This window comes from Lissotriton helveticus, chromosome 3_1 (genome assembly GCF_964261635.1).
Source record: "Lissotriton helveticus chromosome 3_1, aLisHel1.1, whole genome shotgun sequence".
Classification (NCBI taxonomy): Eukaryota; Metazoa; Chordata; class Amphibia; order Caudata; family Salamandridae; genus Lissotriton; species Lissotriton helveticus.
Genome location: NC_136061.1, coordinates 1,172,481,797 through 1,172,499,535, shown reverse-complemented (window position 1 = coordinate 1,172,499,535; position 17,739 = coordinate 1,172,481,797). Strand labels below are relative to the sequence as shown.

Sequence of the window (17,739 nt, the reverse complement as noted above, 5' to 3'; positions counted from 1 at the left end):
AGTTCCCCTTACAAATTAACAACTCACCTTTTTAAAAGTAGGAGAAGTGTTAGTACTGTGTAAATCAAACACCAGAAATTCACCACCAAAAATTCCTCACAAATGTACCTCAGACAGTAGTATCACAAAATGGCTGTGGTTTCCTCTCATTTGAGATATATACATAACCAATTAACTTTCATCACACACAAATACAAAACCAAAGTAACATTTTAATTGGTTCTAAATTTCAACACTTTCAAATGTGTTTTCCCCATGCAATTTTCCATAGGACATTTACATACGTCTACAGCCTGAATGGCTGAACGGAATTACACCAAACTTGGCAAAATGGTACATCAAACCTAAGAGGTCAGGAAGGATCTACTATGCCCCCTTATGGTCATTTGCCCCTTCGCTTTGGCCTCCTCTTGTCTCTCGATCCTACCGAGAGACAAGATGGCGGCCGCTACGGACTGTTTGGAATGTTTACAGACGCCGGAGAACCAATCAGCTTCGCAAAGCTCCGTAACGCGAAAAGTACGCGAAGCGGAGCGCTGTTACAGATATATATCTTTTTCTGAACATTAATTTCTCAAAATCCACTGGAGCACATATATTGAGACCTAGCAAAGGCACATCGGGCTACCAGTCCCTAATATTTTGCCAAGTTTCGTGCAAATCCATTCAGCCGTTCGATTATTATTATTATTATTTTTTTTGCCCCGCGGGGCCCTTTTAAAACCTCCACATCAAACCTAGGGGGTCAGCGAGGATATACTATGCCCCCTTATGGTCATTTGCCCCTTCGCTTTGGCCTCCTCTTGTCTCTCGATCCTACCGAGAGACAAGATGGCGGCCGCTACGGACTGTTTGGAATGTTCACAGACGCCGGAGAACCAATCAGCTTCGCTTCGCAAAGCTCCGTACCGCGAAAAGTCCGCGAACCGGAGCGCTGCCCGGTCCGCTGTTACAGATATATATCTTTTTTTGAACGTTAATTTCTCAAAATCCACTGAAGCACATATATTGAGACCTAGCAAAGGCACATCGGGCTACCAGTCCCTACAATTTTGCCAAGTTTCGTGCAAATCCATTCAGCCGTTCGGGCTAAAAGTGAGGCCAACCGCCCTATGGAAAACTCAATGTTAAAAACACGTTTTGGGACCCCCCTTTTTTCTCAGCCCCCCCTTGACGAACCCCCCCCAAATTTTCAAGGGCTGCTCAGAAACAAAATGTGCCATTTTCCTGAAAATTTCAGCCAATTCCGTCCACAAACGCCAAAGTTATTAGACATAGAATTTTCAAAAATCCCATAGAGAAAAAATCCTAACTATATATACCTACTGGCGACCGCCAGTCGGTAATATATATATATATATATATATATATATATATATATATATATATATATATATATATATATATATATATATATATTGCTCCAACCGGTCACTGTGCATTCATATATATTCCATATCCTACTAGCAGTTACCAGGAGATAGTTATAGTTAAGACCTGGTTTCCATAGGAAAAGTGTTTTTTGAGTTGCCAATATCTTTGGTGCTGTTTGATGAATCTTCGTGAAATTTTAAAAACTAATGGGGCGCTCCAGTCAGCTCCTATCTTGAAGGTTTTAGGGTGATTCGTCAAACATGTTTATAATATGCGGGGAGGCACGTGCCCCCTTCACAGTGCCCCGGGGACCACCATCTCCCCAGGGCATAGAGTAATTTAAATACAGGGGACCATACCTGCCCCCCCCCGGACCAGGAACCACCACCTCCCCATGGCTTTAAAAATATGGTGGAGGGGCAGCACGGCCATCCTCATGGAGCCCTCCTTGGCCCTGGGGACCCCCCAGGGCCAGCTCCAGCAATGTCCCGTGCTGCCCACCCCCGGGACAGTGCAGTTTGCTATGGCAGGGCAGGAGCACCGTTCTTGCCCTGTCATAGCAAACACTGCTTCGCTTCATGGAAGCATCTGAAAAGTTTCAGTGCTCTGTCCATTATCTCCTTGTGTTCGCTTTGTTCGCCCTAAGTTGGCAGGGTATGACCAGACTTGGGTCCTTTTCTCACTTTGCCACTGGATTCAAGCTAGCCTGGCTGATGAAGGGTGTTACCCATAAACTGGTCCCAGGATGCTTGTTTCCAGGTCAGGGAAGACCTGGCTTGGCAGTTCGGGCTGAACTGTTCCCATGTGGCACATTGTCAAGACTGATTTGCATATAGCTGGGTCTGAACTAAGGTGGCGAAGTGAACTAAAGAATGATGATGGATTCAACCCAGATCTGTGACTGGGGTGAGTCTCTGGAAAGTTTCATCGCTCCATCCATCATCTCCTTTTGTTTGAGAGATTCCAACCACAGCTGACTACAGGTTGAGCAACTCAATCTTAACGTCCCAAAATTATCTTAAGTTCTGTGCAAAAGGCCTCCGGGACCTGCTGTGATTTGATCCCACTGGATTTCCAGACAAAAACTTCAAACTGAGTGGAGGCAGCACAAGGTATGTAGTCACAAATTAGAGCAATAAAGTAGTTGAAAAATTTCTTTTATCATTCTTCGTGGTTAAAAGGTACACAGAACAGCCAACGCGTTTCGTTCCTACTTGAGGAACTTCGTCAGGGCTGAAAACAACATAAAACATATATATATATAAATATATATAAATGAACATATAGACAATTTGTATACAATGAGTGTTACATATATAACAAAACTATACAATACTTGAGGAAATGGCACTAACAAAGAAAAGAAACATGTAGATCAAATGTATATGTACATATAAAACAAGAGACCAAATGTACCAAGCATATGTTTCTACAGTTCTAAAAGAGTCACTCTAGGTGAAGTCGAGATGGAAGAGTAAGTATATAATACCAAAGGTCATATAGCCAAAATGTGTTTGAAGAAGGAAAAAGAAGATGCTTTAGAAATAGAGAGAAACAAGATCTATAGGTTTGAGAAAAAAGGAAAAACAAAGGGAAGTAGAAAAGGGGCGATATTCTAGAGTGCAGCAAAAGAGAAGACAAACAGACATATCCGTACATAAGTCGGGACATAACATAAGTAATTTCTCACCAAAAGATGTGATGGATAAATCAATTGCGTTTGTTCGAAAGTGGCAAAACACGAATCAAAATAGGTGTAAGTGAACAATAATTGCATAGAAAGAAGGGGATAAGAACAAAGGAGTATTTTTATTAACAGTTCAAAAAGAAAACGAACAATCATGGACAGTGCTATATATTAGGCAGTTTAAATGAAAAAATATGAGTCTGGAGGAATATTCTGTCCAAAATCAAACATATAAATAAAATGTATAGTTGTCACTTTAGGATATGTATGATTATTCCGGAGGAAATCGGAGACTATCATACTTTATACGAAATGGTCAGCCCAATACAGATGACTAAAACCCGAGAAATTTCGAAAGGAGTTTCACGATTTCAAAAATAAAACAGAGGTCGGGAGTCTTCCATATTGCGTAATAAGTCATGGGCCCGATCGTGCGCCATATTGGATTGGGAGAAACAGACGTTGTATATAAGAAGTCGATCTTAAATAAGTCCAAATTATTTGTAATTACGAAGTCCATAATGACTCATAATAAAGATATCGAAGAACCGAAAAAGATCCATGGGTCAAGTCAAAATATGCTTGTATTTGTTTAAGTGTGTGACCATAAAGAATCTAAAAAATTATGAAAATATATTGTCATACACAGGATCAAAATATGGCAAGTGGTTCCTAATACAAGAGAAAATACCAGGTAATATATTTTGCATCTTAGTTAATTGAAGAAAGAAACCCCTAGAGAATAATATTCAAAACACAACAGAGTTTTGATATACTGGGGTTGATTCAAACTGTTTGCTTTGTTCACCCTAAGTTGGCAGGGTATGGCCAGACGTGGTTCCCTTGCTCACTTTTCCACTGGATTCAAGCTAGCCTGACTGATGAAGGGTGTTACCCAAACCGATCCCAGGATGCTTGTTTCTGGTTCAGGGAAGAGCTGGCTTGGCAGTTCGGGCTGGACTATTCCCATGTGGCACAGGGTCAAGAATGATTTTCATATAGCTGGGTCTGAACTGAGGTGGCGAAGTGAGCTAAAGATTGATGATGGATTCAACCCAGATCTGTGACTGGGGGTGAGTGTCTGAAAAGTTTAATCGCTCTGTCCATCATCTCCTTGTGTTTGCTTTGTTCGCCCTAAGTTTGCAGGGTATGCCCGGACATGGGTCCCTTGCTCATTGCGCCACTAGATTCAAGCTAGCCTGGCTGATGAAGGGTGTTACCCAGAAACCGGTCCCAGAATGCGTGTTTCCGGTTCAGGGAAGACCTGGCTTGGCAGTTTGGGGTGGACTGTTCCCATGAGGCACAGGGTCAAGACTGATTTGCATATAGCTGGGTCTGAACTGAGGTGGCGAAGTGAGCTAAAGAGTGATGATGGATTCTACCCAGATCTATGACCGGGGTGAGTGTCTGAAAAGTTTCATCCCTCCGTCCATCATCTCCTTGAGTTTTCTTTGCTTGCCCTAAGTTGGCAGGGTATGCCCCGACGTGGGTCCCTTGCTCACTTTGCCACTGGATTCAAGATAGCCTGGCTGATGAAGGGTGTTACCCAGAAACTGGTCCCAGAATGCTTGTTTCGGGGTCGGGGAAGATCTGGCTTGGCAGTTCGGGCTGGACTATTCCCATGAGGCACAGGGTCAAGACTGATTTGCATATAACTGGTTCTGAACTGAGGTGGCAAAGTGAGCTAAAGAGTGATTATGGATTCTACCCTTATCTGTGACTGGGGGTGAGCGTCTGAAAAGTTTCATCGCTCCGTCCATCATCCCCTTGTGTTTTCTTTACTCACCCAGCCTAAGTGCCAACAATCTCTATTTTAAATGTACAGAATAAGTGCAAGCAAGGTGAGGCAAAGGTGGGGCCGACTGATGAGATTTAATTACTGCCCATACATGCTTTCGTTTAGCTAAAATCTCTCTGTCGGACAAACTGGATCACACTTAAGTTCGCTTCTTGGTGCTTAGTTTAAAGGCTTCTTTACTTGGGTTGAGAGCCCACAGTTCACTTGCTGATAATTTTAGCAGGAATTCATAAACAAAATCAATTGTGTGACCCACCGACTGGGGTTGCTGATGCTGATGTCAGTCCATAACAGGGACTCGAGTGAGCCTGCGCTGGCCTGCCTCAAATTGTGGCAATGGTTAAGAAAGGCCCTCACACTTTGTAAAGAGTAATTTGCAAGACCAAACTCCAGGCAAATCTGGGCAGCGGATGAGGTGTTTGGTAGCCGCAGCACCTTTTTGCAGATTGTAATCACGTTAGTTGAGTGCAATATTATGCTTGCTCAAAAAGATCTCATAACCATACGACATGGTGGGACCTATCTTGGCCCGCATTACCTCCAGATCCAGTCACTTTTTTAGCAAGTTTGGAGAGACTGATTCAAAGTGCCAGGGCTTTCATGGCAATTTGACTACGATGTTTTAATAAAGAACCTCTTGAATCGATGTAGAGCCCCAGATATTTATAGGTTTTACCCATCTAAATCTGAAGGTTGTTGTGCAACCAGCCGCCACTTCTATAACACGTCCCGCCAAATACAACTACTTGAGTTTTCTTTGGATTAACCTCCAAGTTGTTCATGGTGGAGTACCCATATAAAGTATTCAGCAGGCACTGTAGTCCGACTCTCGTACGACTGAAGAGAGCGAGATCATTGGCATAAAGGGGATTGCTGCTCTGCGTACCACCGATCTTCGGAGCATGGCTATTTATTGCATCTAATTCTGCTGAAAGATCAGATAGAAACAGGTTAAAAAGCAGGGAGGCTAACACACATCCATGTTTTACCGACCAGGATGTTGGTATTTTTCTGGATAGGTGTGAACCAGAGCCTATCTTCACTTGAAGTCAGGTGTAAGTTTGGAGCTGGATGATTGAATTCAGTAAATTGGATGGGATTCCCCATTTTGTTAGTTTAGCCCCTGGAACCAGTGTTTTTTTCGGGTGAATTTCTAAGGTTTTTTAAATGCTCATTTCTAACTATAACGTCCCTGAAACCTATGGTTTTTTCAGTGAATATATATATAAGTATTTATATATATTACCTACTGGCTGTCGCCAGTAGGTAGTTAGAGTTAGGACCTACTTTCCATAGGAAATCCACAACATTCTATTTGGAATAACTTTAGCGGCGGTGGACGAATCTTCGTTTCTCCAAGAAAATTTCCTGCTTGGCTCTGCTCCTTCCCTGAAAGTTTGGGGTGATTCATCAAGTGGGGGCCGAGAAAACGTGTTTTTCCCATGCAATTTTCCATAGGGACCTTTAGCCAGGGCTACAGCCCGAACGGCTGAATGGAATTACACCAAATTTGGCAGAGAGGTAGAGTTCGGTTCGCAGATTGTGCTTTTTGTTAAATGGTGTAACTCCGCTCAGTAGTACCTGAGACAATCAAAAGTAAAATCATAGTGATATCTATAGACGAAGTACTGTTCGCGCATGGAAATCCTTTCAATTACGAGCACGAGCTGCATGCTGGTTGGATGTCAACTGTCTGTCAACACTCGAAACCAGGAAGTGTTGGCGGCCATCTTGTGCCTCGGTAGGAACCGAGTCACAAGAAAATAGTAAAACAAAGTTGAAAAATAAGGAAAGGGGGCAGGGTAGAAACATCCTGACCCTCTAGGCCTGCTCAGGGGGTCCCACATGGATCTTTAGGCTCAATATATATATATTTTTTTAAATAAGAAATCGCGGGGTACGTGTATCGTACGCATACGCAGTGGAAAAGGAAAAAACTAGAGCTATATTTCTATGATAGTATGTAAAACTTTCTGGGTTCTTTTGTGCACTATTTGTACTCTCTACGCATGCGCAGCCTCGTTTCCAAGCCCACGTTTCTTTCTTTTTCTTCAAGTTCACCAAGCAAACCTCTCCTCGTTTCAAGTATTTAATTTGCCGCTTTCTTTTCCCTGGCCGGGTGTGTCATCTGCTGCTATACTTTTGTAATATATTAATAATTATATTCTATCTATGTTTATTTGAAACGTATTGCTGAGGCGCCAAGCGTTGATTACATACTCCGGCCTTTTTAGTAGTTTTCCTCCGTTATTTTTATTGTACCTGTTACTTTCATTTTACCTTCCGCCTATCTTCTCTGTGATCGATGAGATTTCCTGCCACAGACACCACGGTGTTTGTCCTTGGCATCTGATGTTATCAGACTTGGTCACATGCATACCTAAAAACTAATTTGAAGCACGTAAGCCACAGCCATTATAACGCGTGTCCGTCGCCACAAAGCCATTATCATGCTTATGGCTTTATCATGCGTGGCAAATGTATACTAGTTGTAAAAGCATGCATGGCAAAGGCATGCGTGGTGAAGCCATATGCATGCTAATGAATTCGTGGTGGCGATCACGCGTGGTTATGACCGCGTTGTAATCGCTGTTTTCCCCCAGGATACTGCAGGAACCGGGTCTGGGTGTGGCGGACTCAAGGGCATTATGCGGTGGGCCACGCAGCCTCCCTCACACTATATAGAAATCTCTGGGGGGTGGTCGTTTTCGTGTTTTGAGGGACATCATTGAGGCCCACATAGATAATTTTGTAGGGGGTAGGTTTGCAGGCGAAAATGTCGCAAGCGGTTTGAAAATGTGGTACACATTGTTTTACTTCGATTTCCCTTGTATGTTGTAGTCCATTCAGAGAAAATATAAGTTATTGTACAGCTAGTACTTTTCAACCCTACTGTCAAACATCTTACTATAGTATTTCAAATTATAAATATTTTTGTTGTGGACCGTCCCCCCCCAAAAAAAATAAAACAAGTATATAGTTTTTTTTATTAAAACAACAATAACTGTAAACGTAACTTAAAGATAATGTAATAAGCAACTAGAAAAATAACTTTAATAAAACAGTATTATAAACAAATTGTGATGTGGACTGCAAATGACGTTGGGTACGTAATCTGCAAAACAAAAAAGAAAAAAAGAGTTTAAAGTTATATAGATGTGACTAAATAAGGTGAAGCATTACAAGTGAAGGTAACACTACGATTTTACGTGTGCAGTGTGTCTAGTACATTTCACTTCTGCCCCTCGTTCAAGTGGTGTCTATATGGAAGTTCCTTCTGCGTTACTGACACAAAAGTGGTACAACGGGATTGTAAATACGCCGACTTATTTCTAATGCATTGCAACGGAGGCATTGCATATCTAGGCCGCTGTGCTTACCTTGTATATTCACTGCGACCAAACACTGTGGCCACCGGAGTTCACAACTTCAATACACCTCTGCTTCTACACGTCAAAGTAGACAGCAGTGTCTATCACTTTAAAAGAGAAAGAGAAATGATGTCACAGAGAGTGAGAGAGAGAAGGAGAGAGAAAACAACATTAAAACTGTCTCGCAGAGTCTGGAGTTGAGGTTTTTTCTTGAAAAGTCAGACACAGATTTACAAGCCCCATGTTAAAAGTGGCACAAAAGTAGTGCAATAAGGTTGTAGATCTGTTTTGCAGAATGTTGTAACCTATCTGTTGTCAGTGCTCTGAGGTAATTATATATTTCTACATAGTGAAGCTGCTGCTCTCTTTTCACTAATAATTTGTTGTTGTTTCGGAAACAAAATTCTTTGCTCACCTAGTGCTATTAGCATGATTGAAAGAGGGTGCTCTATGTGTCGGAGAAGCCTTCAGTGTAATCAAGAGAGTTGACCACTTCAACTCAGATAAGGTTGTATATAGCAGACTGGAGATAGCAGCGTCCAAAACTTTAAAAAAGAAAGAGAAACGATGTGAGAGAGTAAGAAAGAGAAAGAGACAAAAAAGGACATTAAAACGTGGGAGAGACACACACAACAGGGGTGGGGCCTGAATCCAGAGGTGCAACCACAGTCAAAAATATCGGGGGGGGTGGGTTAGAAAAGAAATTTGGGGGGACTAACTTCAAGGAAAAAGAAGAGTGGAGCTGGAGGGGCTGTAAGGGGGGGGTCATCAAAGCCTCATTACCAAGCAAAATGTATTTTAAAGACCTGTGAAGTACTCAGGTGTGACTGTGTGTGGGCCCAGGAACCTATCTCATCCTAGCTGAAGCCCCGTTAGCCCAATGTGTGTTTTGCGCGCCTGCTGCATACTACACATTCTCTCCTTTCACAGAAAACTTGTCTTTCTTTCGGAAACAAGCTTCTTTGCTCACCTTGTGCCATTGCCGTCGTCCTTGTTACATAATCCATCGTGAAGCTCTACATCTAAAAGATTTTAAAAGAAAGATGTTATGATTGGTAATTGTTACCATATTAATTTGGAGTTAGATAACATCGCGCTTTTATACACGTTCCTTTTCACATTTCTACAAACTGTTTGTATTGGTAATATTCTAGACATTTCAGTGATTATAAAAATGTTCCTGTTATTGGGAAAAAAAATTATACTTGTAAATTGATACACTATATAGGAGTGCTTTCGTCTAAAATACTAAGTCTCGTTTTTGTATCTAGTCTGCTACAACCCTGACTCCCTCCGATGCGTACTCAAATCTCACTGCTCACCTTTTCGTGGATAAGACACCTTCTGCATGATGGTGCAAAGTCTTGATATCTGTATGGCTAACGACATACTTCTGCTCCCATCATCATCATCACAGGTGCTTCACCCGCTCAGTGCTTCCGGCACCACTAACTCAGTGACCAAAGAGGCCACGCATGTAGTAGTGGGCCCCCTTGTTCGGTACTTTGGGAACAACTCTAGAATGGCCTACAACACGTGCGCTCCGTCTTTTTTATGCATAGGATCACGTGTGTAGTGACGGATGCGCTGAATGGGTGTGCTGTGGGTGTATACCAGCCATGAGGGAGTGTGTGTTTTGATCTGTCAACTAGACCTGCAACTAAGAAATCACTACAATGGAAATCTGGGCCTTATACTGTTGTTGCGTTTTCCTGGTAGCGTAAGAGTGGCGTGTACTAACGTATTCAGTATTAATTTACCATCTCCCCCCGGGGCTTTTAAATGTTGAGAGAAGGGCCGTGCGGCTCCGGGACACTGCAGGAGCTGGCCGTGGGGAGTGGCAGTCTCTAGAACCTTTGAGGGCTCTGGGCATAAGGTCACGCACTCTACTTCATACAATACACTAAAAAAGAAGACCAAGTGATGAGAGATGATTTGTGACGTGTTTAAGTTGAGAGCCTTGATAATCATTAAATGGGGTCTAGCAGTGAAGTGTGTACTTTTTTTTGGAACAAGCCTTGTGGGGCCTTGCGAAAGCAAGTCATCTTTAATAATTCTCTCTCGGTTCGTCTACATGACAAAATATCTGATTAACTTGTATGTTAAAAACAAAAACTTTTTACACCTGTTTTTGAATGGTTGTGAAGGATTATAAGAAAACGTATTAGCGACCAGTCACTTTCCTTCCGCAGGTTTTGAAAAAAATTTGATTGGCTGTTTAGATGTCACGTTTTGTAGTTTACATGTGCTCACATTTTAACTGTTTTTCTTCTGCACGTGTTCGGAAATGTTACAAACTGTGAAGCTGTAAAGGTTTCGATTTCGATTATAACACGTATAAGGTATTATTTTCTACATACGTTGGAGAGTTTAAAAAACTGTTACTCTGTAAACTGTGTTCTTTGCATTTTCATGATTAAAAACATCTAAATAGAAGACATTAAAAAAAATTGTTATCATTAGAAAAAAAAAAGTATTAATATTTGTTATTATTATGTTTCTTAATTTAAAAAATGCTAGCATGCTAGCATCGTAAACCTATCCTCGGAAAGGTGTGCTGGCGCTTGGGGCGTTGGGAAGATTAATAAATAATAAATGCCCTTTTCTATGCACCTGTAAACTTGGCTTTTAAACTTTCAATTGCCCAGTCTGTATCTTCACACTTCCACCAAACAATCTGTCACTGCTGTTTTAGTTTTGTAGTGACTCATTCATCGGTATGTAGTAATCCATTCACTACTTTAAAACACTAATGGGCACATATACAATAACTGACATATCCCCAGGAATATGCCAGTTATTGTGCACCGTGACACCACCACCATGGATGCGCCATATTTACAATGCGGTGCACCATGGGACAAAAACGGCACATGGCTTTGTGTACGCTTACGGTGTGCTTACTGTGCTCTTACGATGCGAGTACGTATGACGTCCTGCCCGATTTGCGTAATGGTTTGAAAAGAAATATAGGCTTATTAAAAGTTTAAAAAAACTATTTTCATAATTATCTAGATAATGTCTTCTCTTAGTATGTACATTAAATACTTAAACAATTAAAAACGTTTGTGCCTTTTACGTACGGGGCGCCGTACATGACGTCACATGGAAGCGTTGATGCGACACGTAACGTCAAAGCGTAGGATTTGCCGTACAAAGTATGGTGCAATCATACGCGTAGGGTACGATTATCCCCCAAAAAACAATCAAAAAGGATTAAAAAGAATTTTATTTTAATATATTGAAGAAAAAATAATTAATTATTAAAAATAATATTTTTCAATTTACTTTTATTATTTTACATTAAGAATATGAAATATAACTTAAAAAATAAAATAAATATAAATATTTATAAGAAAAATGTAGGAAATTAGTATAAAAAGAAAGAAATACAAAAATGAATCCATTTAAAAATTATCATTCACAAAACCTTTGAAATTCACTGAAAAAACCATAGGTTTTACACACGTTATAGTTAGGAATTAGCATTTAAAAAACCTTGCAAATTCACTGAAAAAACCATAGGTTTCACACATGGTGGTTGTTGGAGCGGTTCCCAGTGCGGTCGGCCACCAGGAGTCATCCCAGGCCGAAGGGTTGGATCCAAGGATGAGGACCTCCGTCTTGTCCGAGTTCAGCTTCAGTCGGCTGTTCCTCATCCATTCAGCAATGGCCTTCATTCTTTCGTGAAGGTTGGTTTTGGCGGTGTGGGGGTCCTTGGTGAGGGAGAGTATCAGCTGGGTGTCATCGGCGTAGGAGAGGATGTTGAGGTCGTGCCGACGGGCGACTTGGGCGAGCGGTGCCATGTAGATGTTAAACAGGGTTGGGCTGAGGGATGAGCCCTGGGGTACGCCGCAGATCATCTTGGTGGCTTCAGAGCGGAAGGGGGGAAGGCGGACGCTTTGTGTTCTGCCAGAGTGGAAGGAGGTGGTCCAGTCCATGGCCTTCTCTTGGATCCCAGCGTGTGGAGGCGTGTTCGTAGTGTGTGGTGACAGACCATGTCGAAGGCGGCTGACAGGTCCAGGAGGATGAGGGCCGCCGTTTCTCCGTTGTCCAGCAGGGACTTAATGTCATCGGTGGAGGCGATGAGGGCAGTCTCGGTGCTGTGGTTGCTGCGGAACCCAGACTGGGAAGGGTCCAGGATGTTGTTCTCCTCGAGGTAGCGGGTCAGTTGTTCGTTGACAGTCTTCTCGATGACCTTTGTCGGGAACGGGAGCAGGGAGACTGGCCGGAAGTTCTTAAGGTCCTTGGGGTCCACCTTGGGTTTCTTGAGTGAGGCGTTGATCTCGGCGTGCTTCCAGCTCTCCGGGAAGGTTGCTGTCTCGAAGGAGGTGTTGATGACTTTCTGGAGATGGGTGCGATGGATGTGCTGGCTTTGTTGAAGATGTGGGCATGGATCTGACGGAGATCCAGAGTGGATGGTGTTTATGATCTGATGGTGTCATCGTCGTTGATATTGGTCCAGTAGAGCAGGCGGTTAGTGCGGATGGTGTTCGTGAGGGCGGAGGTCTCAGTGGTCGTGGTGTTGAAACTGTCGTAGATGTCTGTGATCTTGCGGTGGAAGAAGGTGGCCAGCGAGTCGCACAGGTCTTGCGAGGGTGGGACGTCATTGGTGTTGGCACTGGGTTTGGAGAGTTCCTTCACGATGTTGAAGAGCTCTTTGCTGTTGTGCGTGTTGTTGTCTAGGCGGTCTTTGAAGGAGGCCCTTTTGGCAAATCTGATGAGGTGATGGTGTCTGTGGGATGCACTGGGCCAGGGACAGACTAATTTGCATATAGCCAGGTTCTGAGCTGGGATGGGGCAGTGAGCTAAATAACGGTGATGGATCAAGCCCTGATCTTTGGACTGGGTAAGAGTGGTCTGCTTAATTCAGACACTCTGTTCATCACCACCCCCTTTTCTGAATCGGTGTCTGTGGGTGGCATTCTTGTGGGTGCGTGGCTGTCCGGTGTTCGTTCACAGAGCCAGATCTTCTCCAGCTTTCGGCAGGTTTGCTTGGAGGCCCGGAGGTCTTCAGTGAACCAGCTGGCTTTCTTGTTGGTATGATTGTTGGAGGGTTTCTTGATCGGGGCGAGGGTGTTGGCGCAGTCGTTGATCCACTGTCCGAGGTTGCGGGCGGCGGTGTCGGGGTCGGTATGGTCGGCGGGTGGGCTCTGTGTGAGGGTGGTGGTGAGCTGGTCTTCGGTGACTTTGCTCCAGCAGCGGTGAGGCATCTGTTGGGTGCGGTGGTGCGGGGTGGGTTTCTTGAAGGTGAAGTGGATGCAGCGGTTGTCGGTCCAGTGGAGTTCGGTGGTATGGATGAAGGAGATGTGGGGTCTTGCAGAGAAGATGAGGTCAATCGTGTGACCGGCGGAGTGGGTGGGTGTTGTGATGAGTTGTCTGAGTCCGAGGTTGGCTAGGTTGTCGATCAGGGTGGTGGAGTTGGTGTCATCATGGTTCTCGAGGTGGAAGTTCAGGTCCCCGAGGAGGATGTAGTCCGTGGAGGTGAGGGCGTGAGTGCTGACGAAGTCGGCGATGGAGTCGCTGAACTGTGGTCGGGGTCCGGGCGGTCTGTAGATGAGGGTTCCTCTGAGGGTGGTGTTGGGGTCAGTGTGGATCTGGAAGTGCAGGTGTTCGGCAGTGCTGAGGGTGTCATCGGTGTTGGACGAGACTCTGAGAGTATTCCTGTGGACGATGGAGATTCCTCCTCCCGCTCTGTTAGTGCAGTCCTTGCAGGTGATCTTGTAGCCTTCCGGGACGGCTATGGCTATGTCGGGTGCTGAGGCAGGGTTCAGCCAGGTCTCCGTCAGGAAGGCGACGCTTGGGGAGGTTGAGTCGAGTAGGTCCCAGACTTCAACAGCATGTTTTCGGGCGGAGCGGGTGTTGAGAAGGATGCATCTAAGGTGGTTAGGTTCTTTCCTGGTCGGCAGCATGGTGGGGCGGATGCTTGTGAAACTGCACTTCCGGCAGGTGAAAGCTCAGTGGGTGCCCTTCGGGGCGGCCAGGAAGCAGGTGTGTGATCGTCCGGTGTTGAGTGCGTGGAGGGTTCTGGCATCGTAGTGGTGTCGGGCGTCGTGGCGTTCGTGGTGTCCAGGGGTCCTGGCGCTGGGCGCGGTCCCGGCACGGACAGGCACAGATGGGCTTGCCTTAGGTGCACCAGCGGCGCGCCCGCTGAGCGCGGCAACTGCGCGGCCACGTAGCAGCTTCCATATGAGGGGATGTGGGAGGGAGGAGCAGCTGGGAGGCGGGAGCGGGGCGGCGAATGGGATTGCAGGTGGGCGGGGCCGCAGGGACGCAGCGGCAGGAAAAACGGGCGGGGGCCGCGGGAGAACTGGGCACAGGAAGAAAAAACAAGTTTAGGCAAGAAAACAAATACGGACATACATGCCCTTAGGGCATGTATGTGCGCAACATGTGCACATATGCATATTTCAGTGGTGCAACAGGGTGTCCTTTTGGCAACCTTGCAACCTTGAAATTGCATTTTCAATTTGCAATTCTCTAATTGGTAATCACGAATTGAGAATGTCTTCCCATTCATTCCTATCGCCCTTCTAGCCCATAGGAATGAATGAGAAGGTATTCCTTATTTGTGAATCTTAATTTGCAATTCACAAATAAGGAATATGTAGGATTCACAACATTTTTAGCAAATCCTACATACATTGTATTTTGCAATTCTCTAATTGCGATTAGCTAAAAATCGCAATTTGAGAATCGTAATACTCTTTTTTGATACATATGGCCCCAAGTCCTTTCTTGGTGTGCCAAGCCAAGGAAACATGATGCTCCCCAGAAGTTGATCAAATGTTTTTCAATATTCCATGGATACCCCCTTAGGGGAAAAGTACACACATTTTGCCTGTGATAAAACTTTGCCATTAGAGCAGTCAATATACTGTGCATGACCTATATGTCAAAATTTTCTCTAGTATTTCAGGGCCAGCATTTTGCCAGGGTTGTCCACTCCTCACCTGACCCACCCCCCCTATATTGCAGGGTCGTCCTCCTTTATATTCACAAATAGACGCAATGCAAATGAAGGAGACCACAACATAACATTAGAATGCGCACGTATTTGTGTTCATTGTTTAACTTACATAGCATGCACAATCAGGAGTCGGATGTGTCCCTACATTAACCTATATAACTTAATAATTGAAGTTGTTGCAATCACATTTTCCTGCAAGGTATGCATGTAAGTAGATCAAATCTCATTTGAAGATCTTGCTGATTTTAGGTGCATGACATATAGTTAAGATGTTCTTGAAGCTTATCTCAAATGGAGAGATTCCCACAACATGCCCCAGGTGCGCAGATAAGGTGCCTGGGATGTCAATGAGATGACGACAATGCCAACCATACGTAGATGATGATCACAATGTGACAGGTTGGCACCATAAACAAGTTAGTAGGATTGCCATGCAGCTAGGAGGTCCTTAATATGCTTTTTATGACTACTATATAATACATTTGTCCACCATTTAAAAGTGGTAAGCAACTTTTGTCAGGGATGCCCATCATAGGCAATAGATAGCCTAATATGCCAACCATATAGAAGGGATGGTGTTCATATGTCATGAAGTTCTCCCATAAGCCCAACGAATTCCAGAGATGTCCTTTAAATGTCAGGTATGCCTACTGCATGTCATGGAAATCCATAAGATGTTTGATAAGGCCCTGATATATCAAAAATACCTGTCAAATGCCAGGTATGCTCCAAACATACACACACATATATATCTATACAGAGATCTGTAGACAGGCATTGGTAGACAGATTAATAAGCACCATTCCAGTGCCCCCTTTTTTCTGGTGCTCTCTGTTCTTAATTGTACTGATCTTCATTTAGCCTCTGTTGAGAGCCATTTTCAAGCTTTATTCTACAGTTCCCTGCTGCTTCACTACAAGGAATGGTGGTTGTTCGCTAAGGTGTCCAGATGTTGCCTTGATATACTTGCAAGGCTTAGACTCATGAGAAGGAGAAATCTTGAATACACCACTAATGCATTTCCTCTAAGACTCTGAATGTGCTATACCATGTTTTTTATAAGGTACCTGATATTGTCTAACTCTCTGTGATTCTTTTTAACAGGGGACTCCCTTTCGACACACAGTGGAAAACCGTTTTCCACATATGACCGGGACAATGATAACATGGAGCAGAACTGTGCCAAGGTTGTGCAGGGTGCCTGGTGGTATTATGCATGCTATCAATCCAATCTGAATGCTCGCTATGCAGTCAATGGCAAAGAAGCCCACCACTACGGTATAGACTGGGCCACAGGCAATGGCATCAGCAAGTCGTATAAGCGAACAGAGATGAAGCTCCGCTAGAATGGAAGCTGACAGAATTCGGGATCTGTTGATTATATCTAAGTAATTTCTTTCTATCTAGGTTGTGAAGTGCTGGAAACAACTGGTGGCAATTTAGTTTGTGTAATACCTTTTTTCGCTCTTTTAAGATGCTTCAGCTAATATTATCAATTAATCTGAGTGCTAGAAAGTTGTCCCTTGTATTAAAAATAACAGATATTCTTTTTTAAATGTTTGCAATTGTATGAGAGCACAAATGTGGACCAGCGCATCAGAGAGTTTTACAGGCACACAAGATTCTATGTTAGACAAGGTCAGATTTGTTTTTTTTAGACTTGGAGAGATTACATGATTTGAACAGAATCACAGGGTGTTGAGTCGGCACCTGAATTCAAACCTGGTTACTGATGTTTTGATGTCAGCAGCTCTGGCAATTATGTCTTCCCATCTCCTATCTTTCTAGAAGATTAAACTGGTTTAATTGTGAGGTATTGGTAGATTAAACTATATAATCCTGAACTCCTGGCCATCAGTAGAATGGTTTCTAGGGCAGCTGACCTGTTTCCTGGGTCAATCCCTCTGAAAAATGGTAAGGCTGAGGCAGAGTCTGCCACATCCCTACCAGGAATAGATACAGAACATCACCAGCTGAACTAACTCTACCTCAGAAATGTAACTGTCTCTTCCTCATCCGCACAAGCCTTTTTTGAAATTTGAAAACTTTTTAAAACTTAATCAAAAAATATATTTTATATAAGCATGTCACAGTAAAATATAGTAATCCCAGAAAAAATACAGAAGTCAGTAAAGGAAAGAATAGATTTAATAATAAAATAATTAGGATATGAGATAAGACAAATAAGCTAATAACAACATCAATACCCAATAGTACCTGTGAAAAGATATGAAAAGGAAAACAGGAGAGAAGGAAAGAGGAAGAATATCATGCAAATTAAATTGATAGGAAAAATCAATCAGGTTCATAAATTACTGTCACAGTCAATATTTATATATTGATCAATGCTATCATTGCATTGAAACTTAAGTGTAACATTTACAAAAAAACCAGAGTAGAGGCATTCACGGAAATTTGAAAGGATTATCGAAGATACTTGTTTAAACATAAAAAGGGCCAATTATTTAATTTTTATTTTTTTAAGACACATAACCATTGACATATCAGTTACTATGTCAACCTCATAGAATTGACAGGA

General features: G+C 43.3%; 1 protein-coding gene across 1 annotated transcript in view; it reads left to right on the top strand.

Annotated features, from left to right (window-relative positions):
• The window catches only part of LOC144823347 (ficolin-2-like), a 445,006-nt gene extending 427,688 nt beyond the window's left edge, over window positions 1–17,318 (top strand). Inside the window, exon 8 of the mRNA XM_078681813.1 lies at window positions 16,305–17,318. Within this exon, the coding sequence (XP_078537939.1) occupies window positions 16,305–16,546 (242 nt within the window). The 3' untranslated portion in view covers window positions 16,547–17,318. The remainder of the gene's footprint in view (window positions 1–16,304) is intronic.
• Window positions 17,319–17,739: the final 421 nt, after the last annotated feature.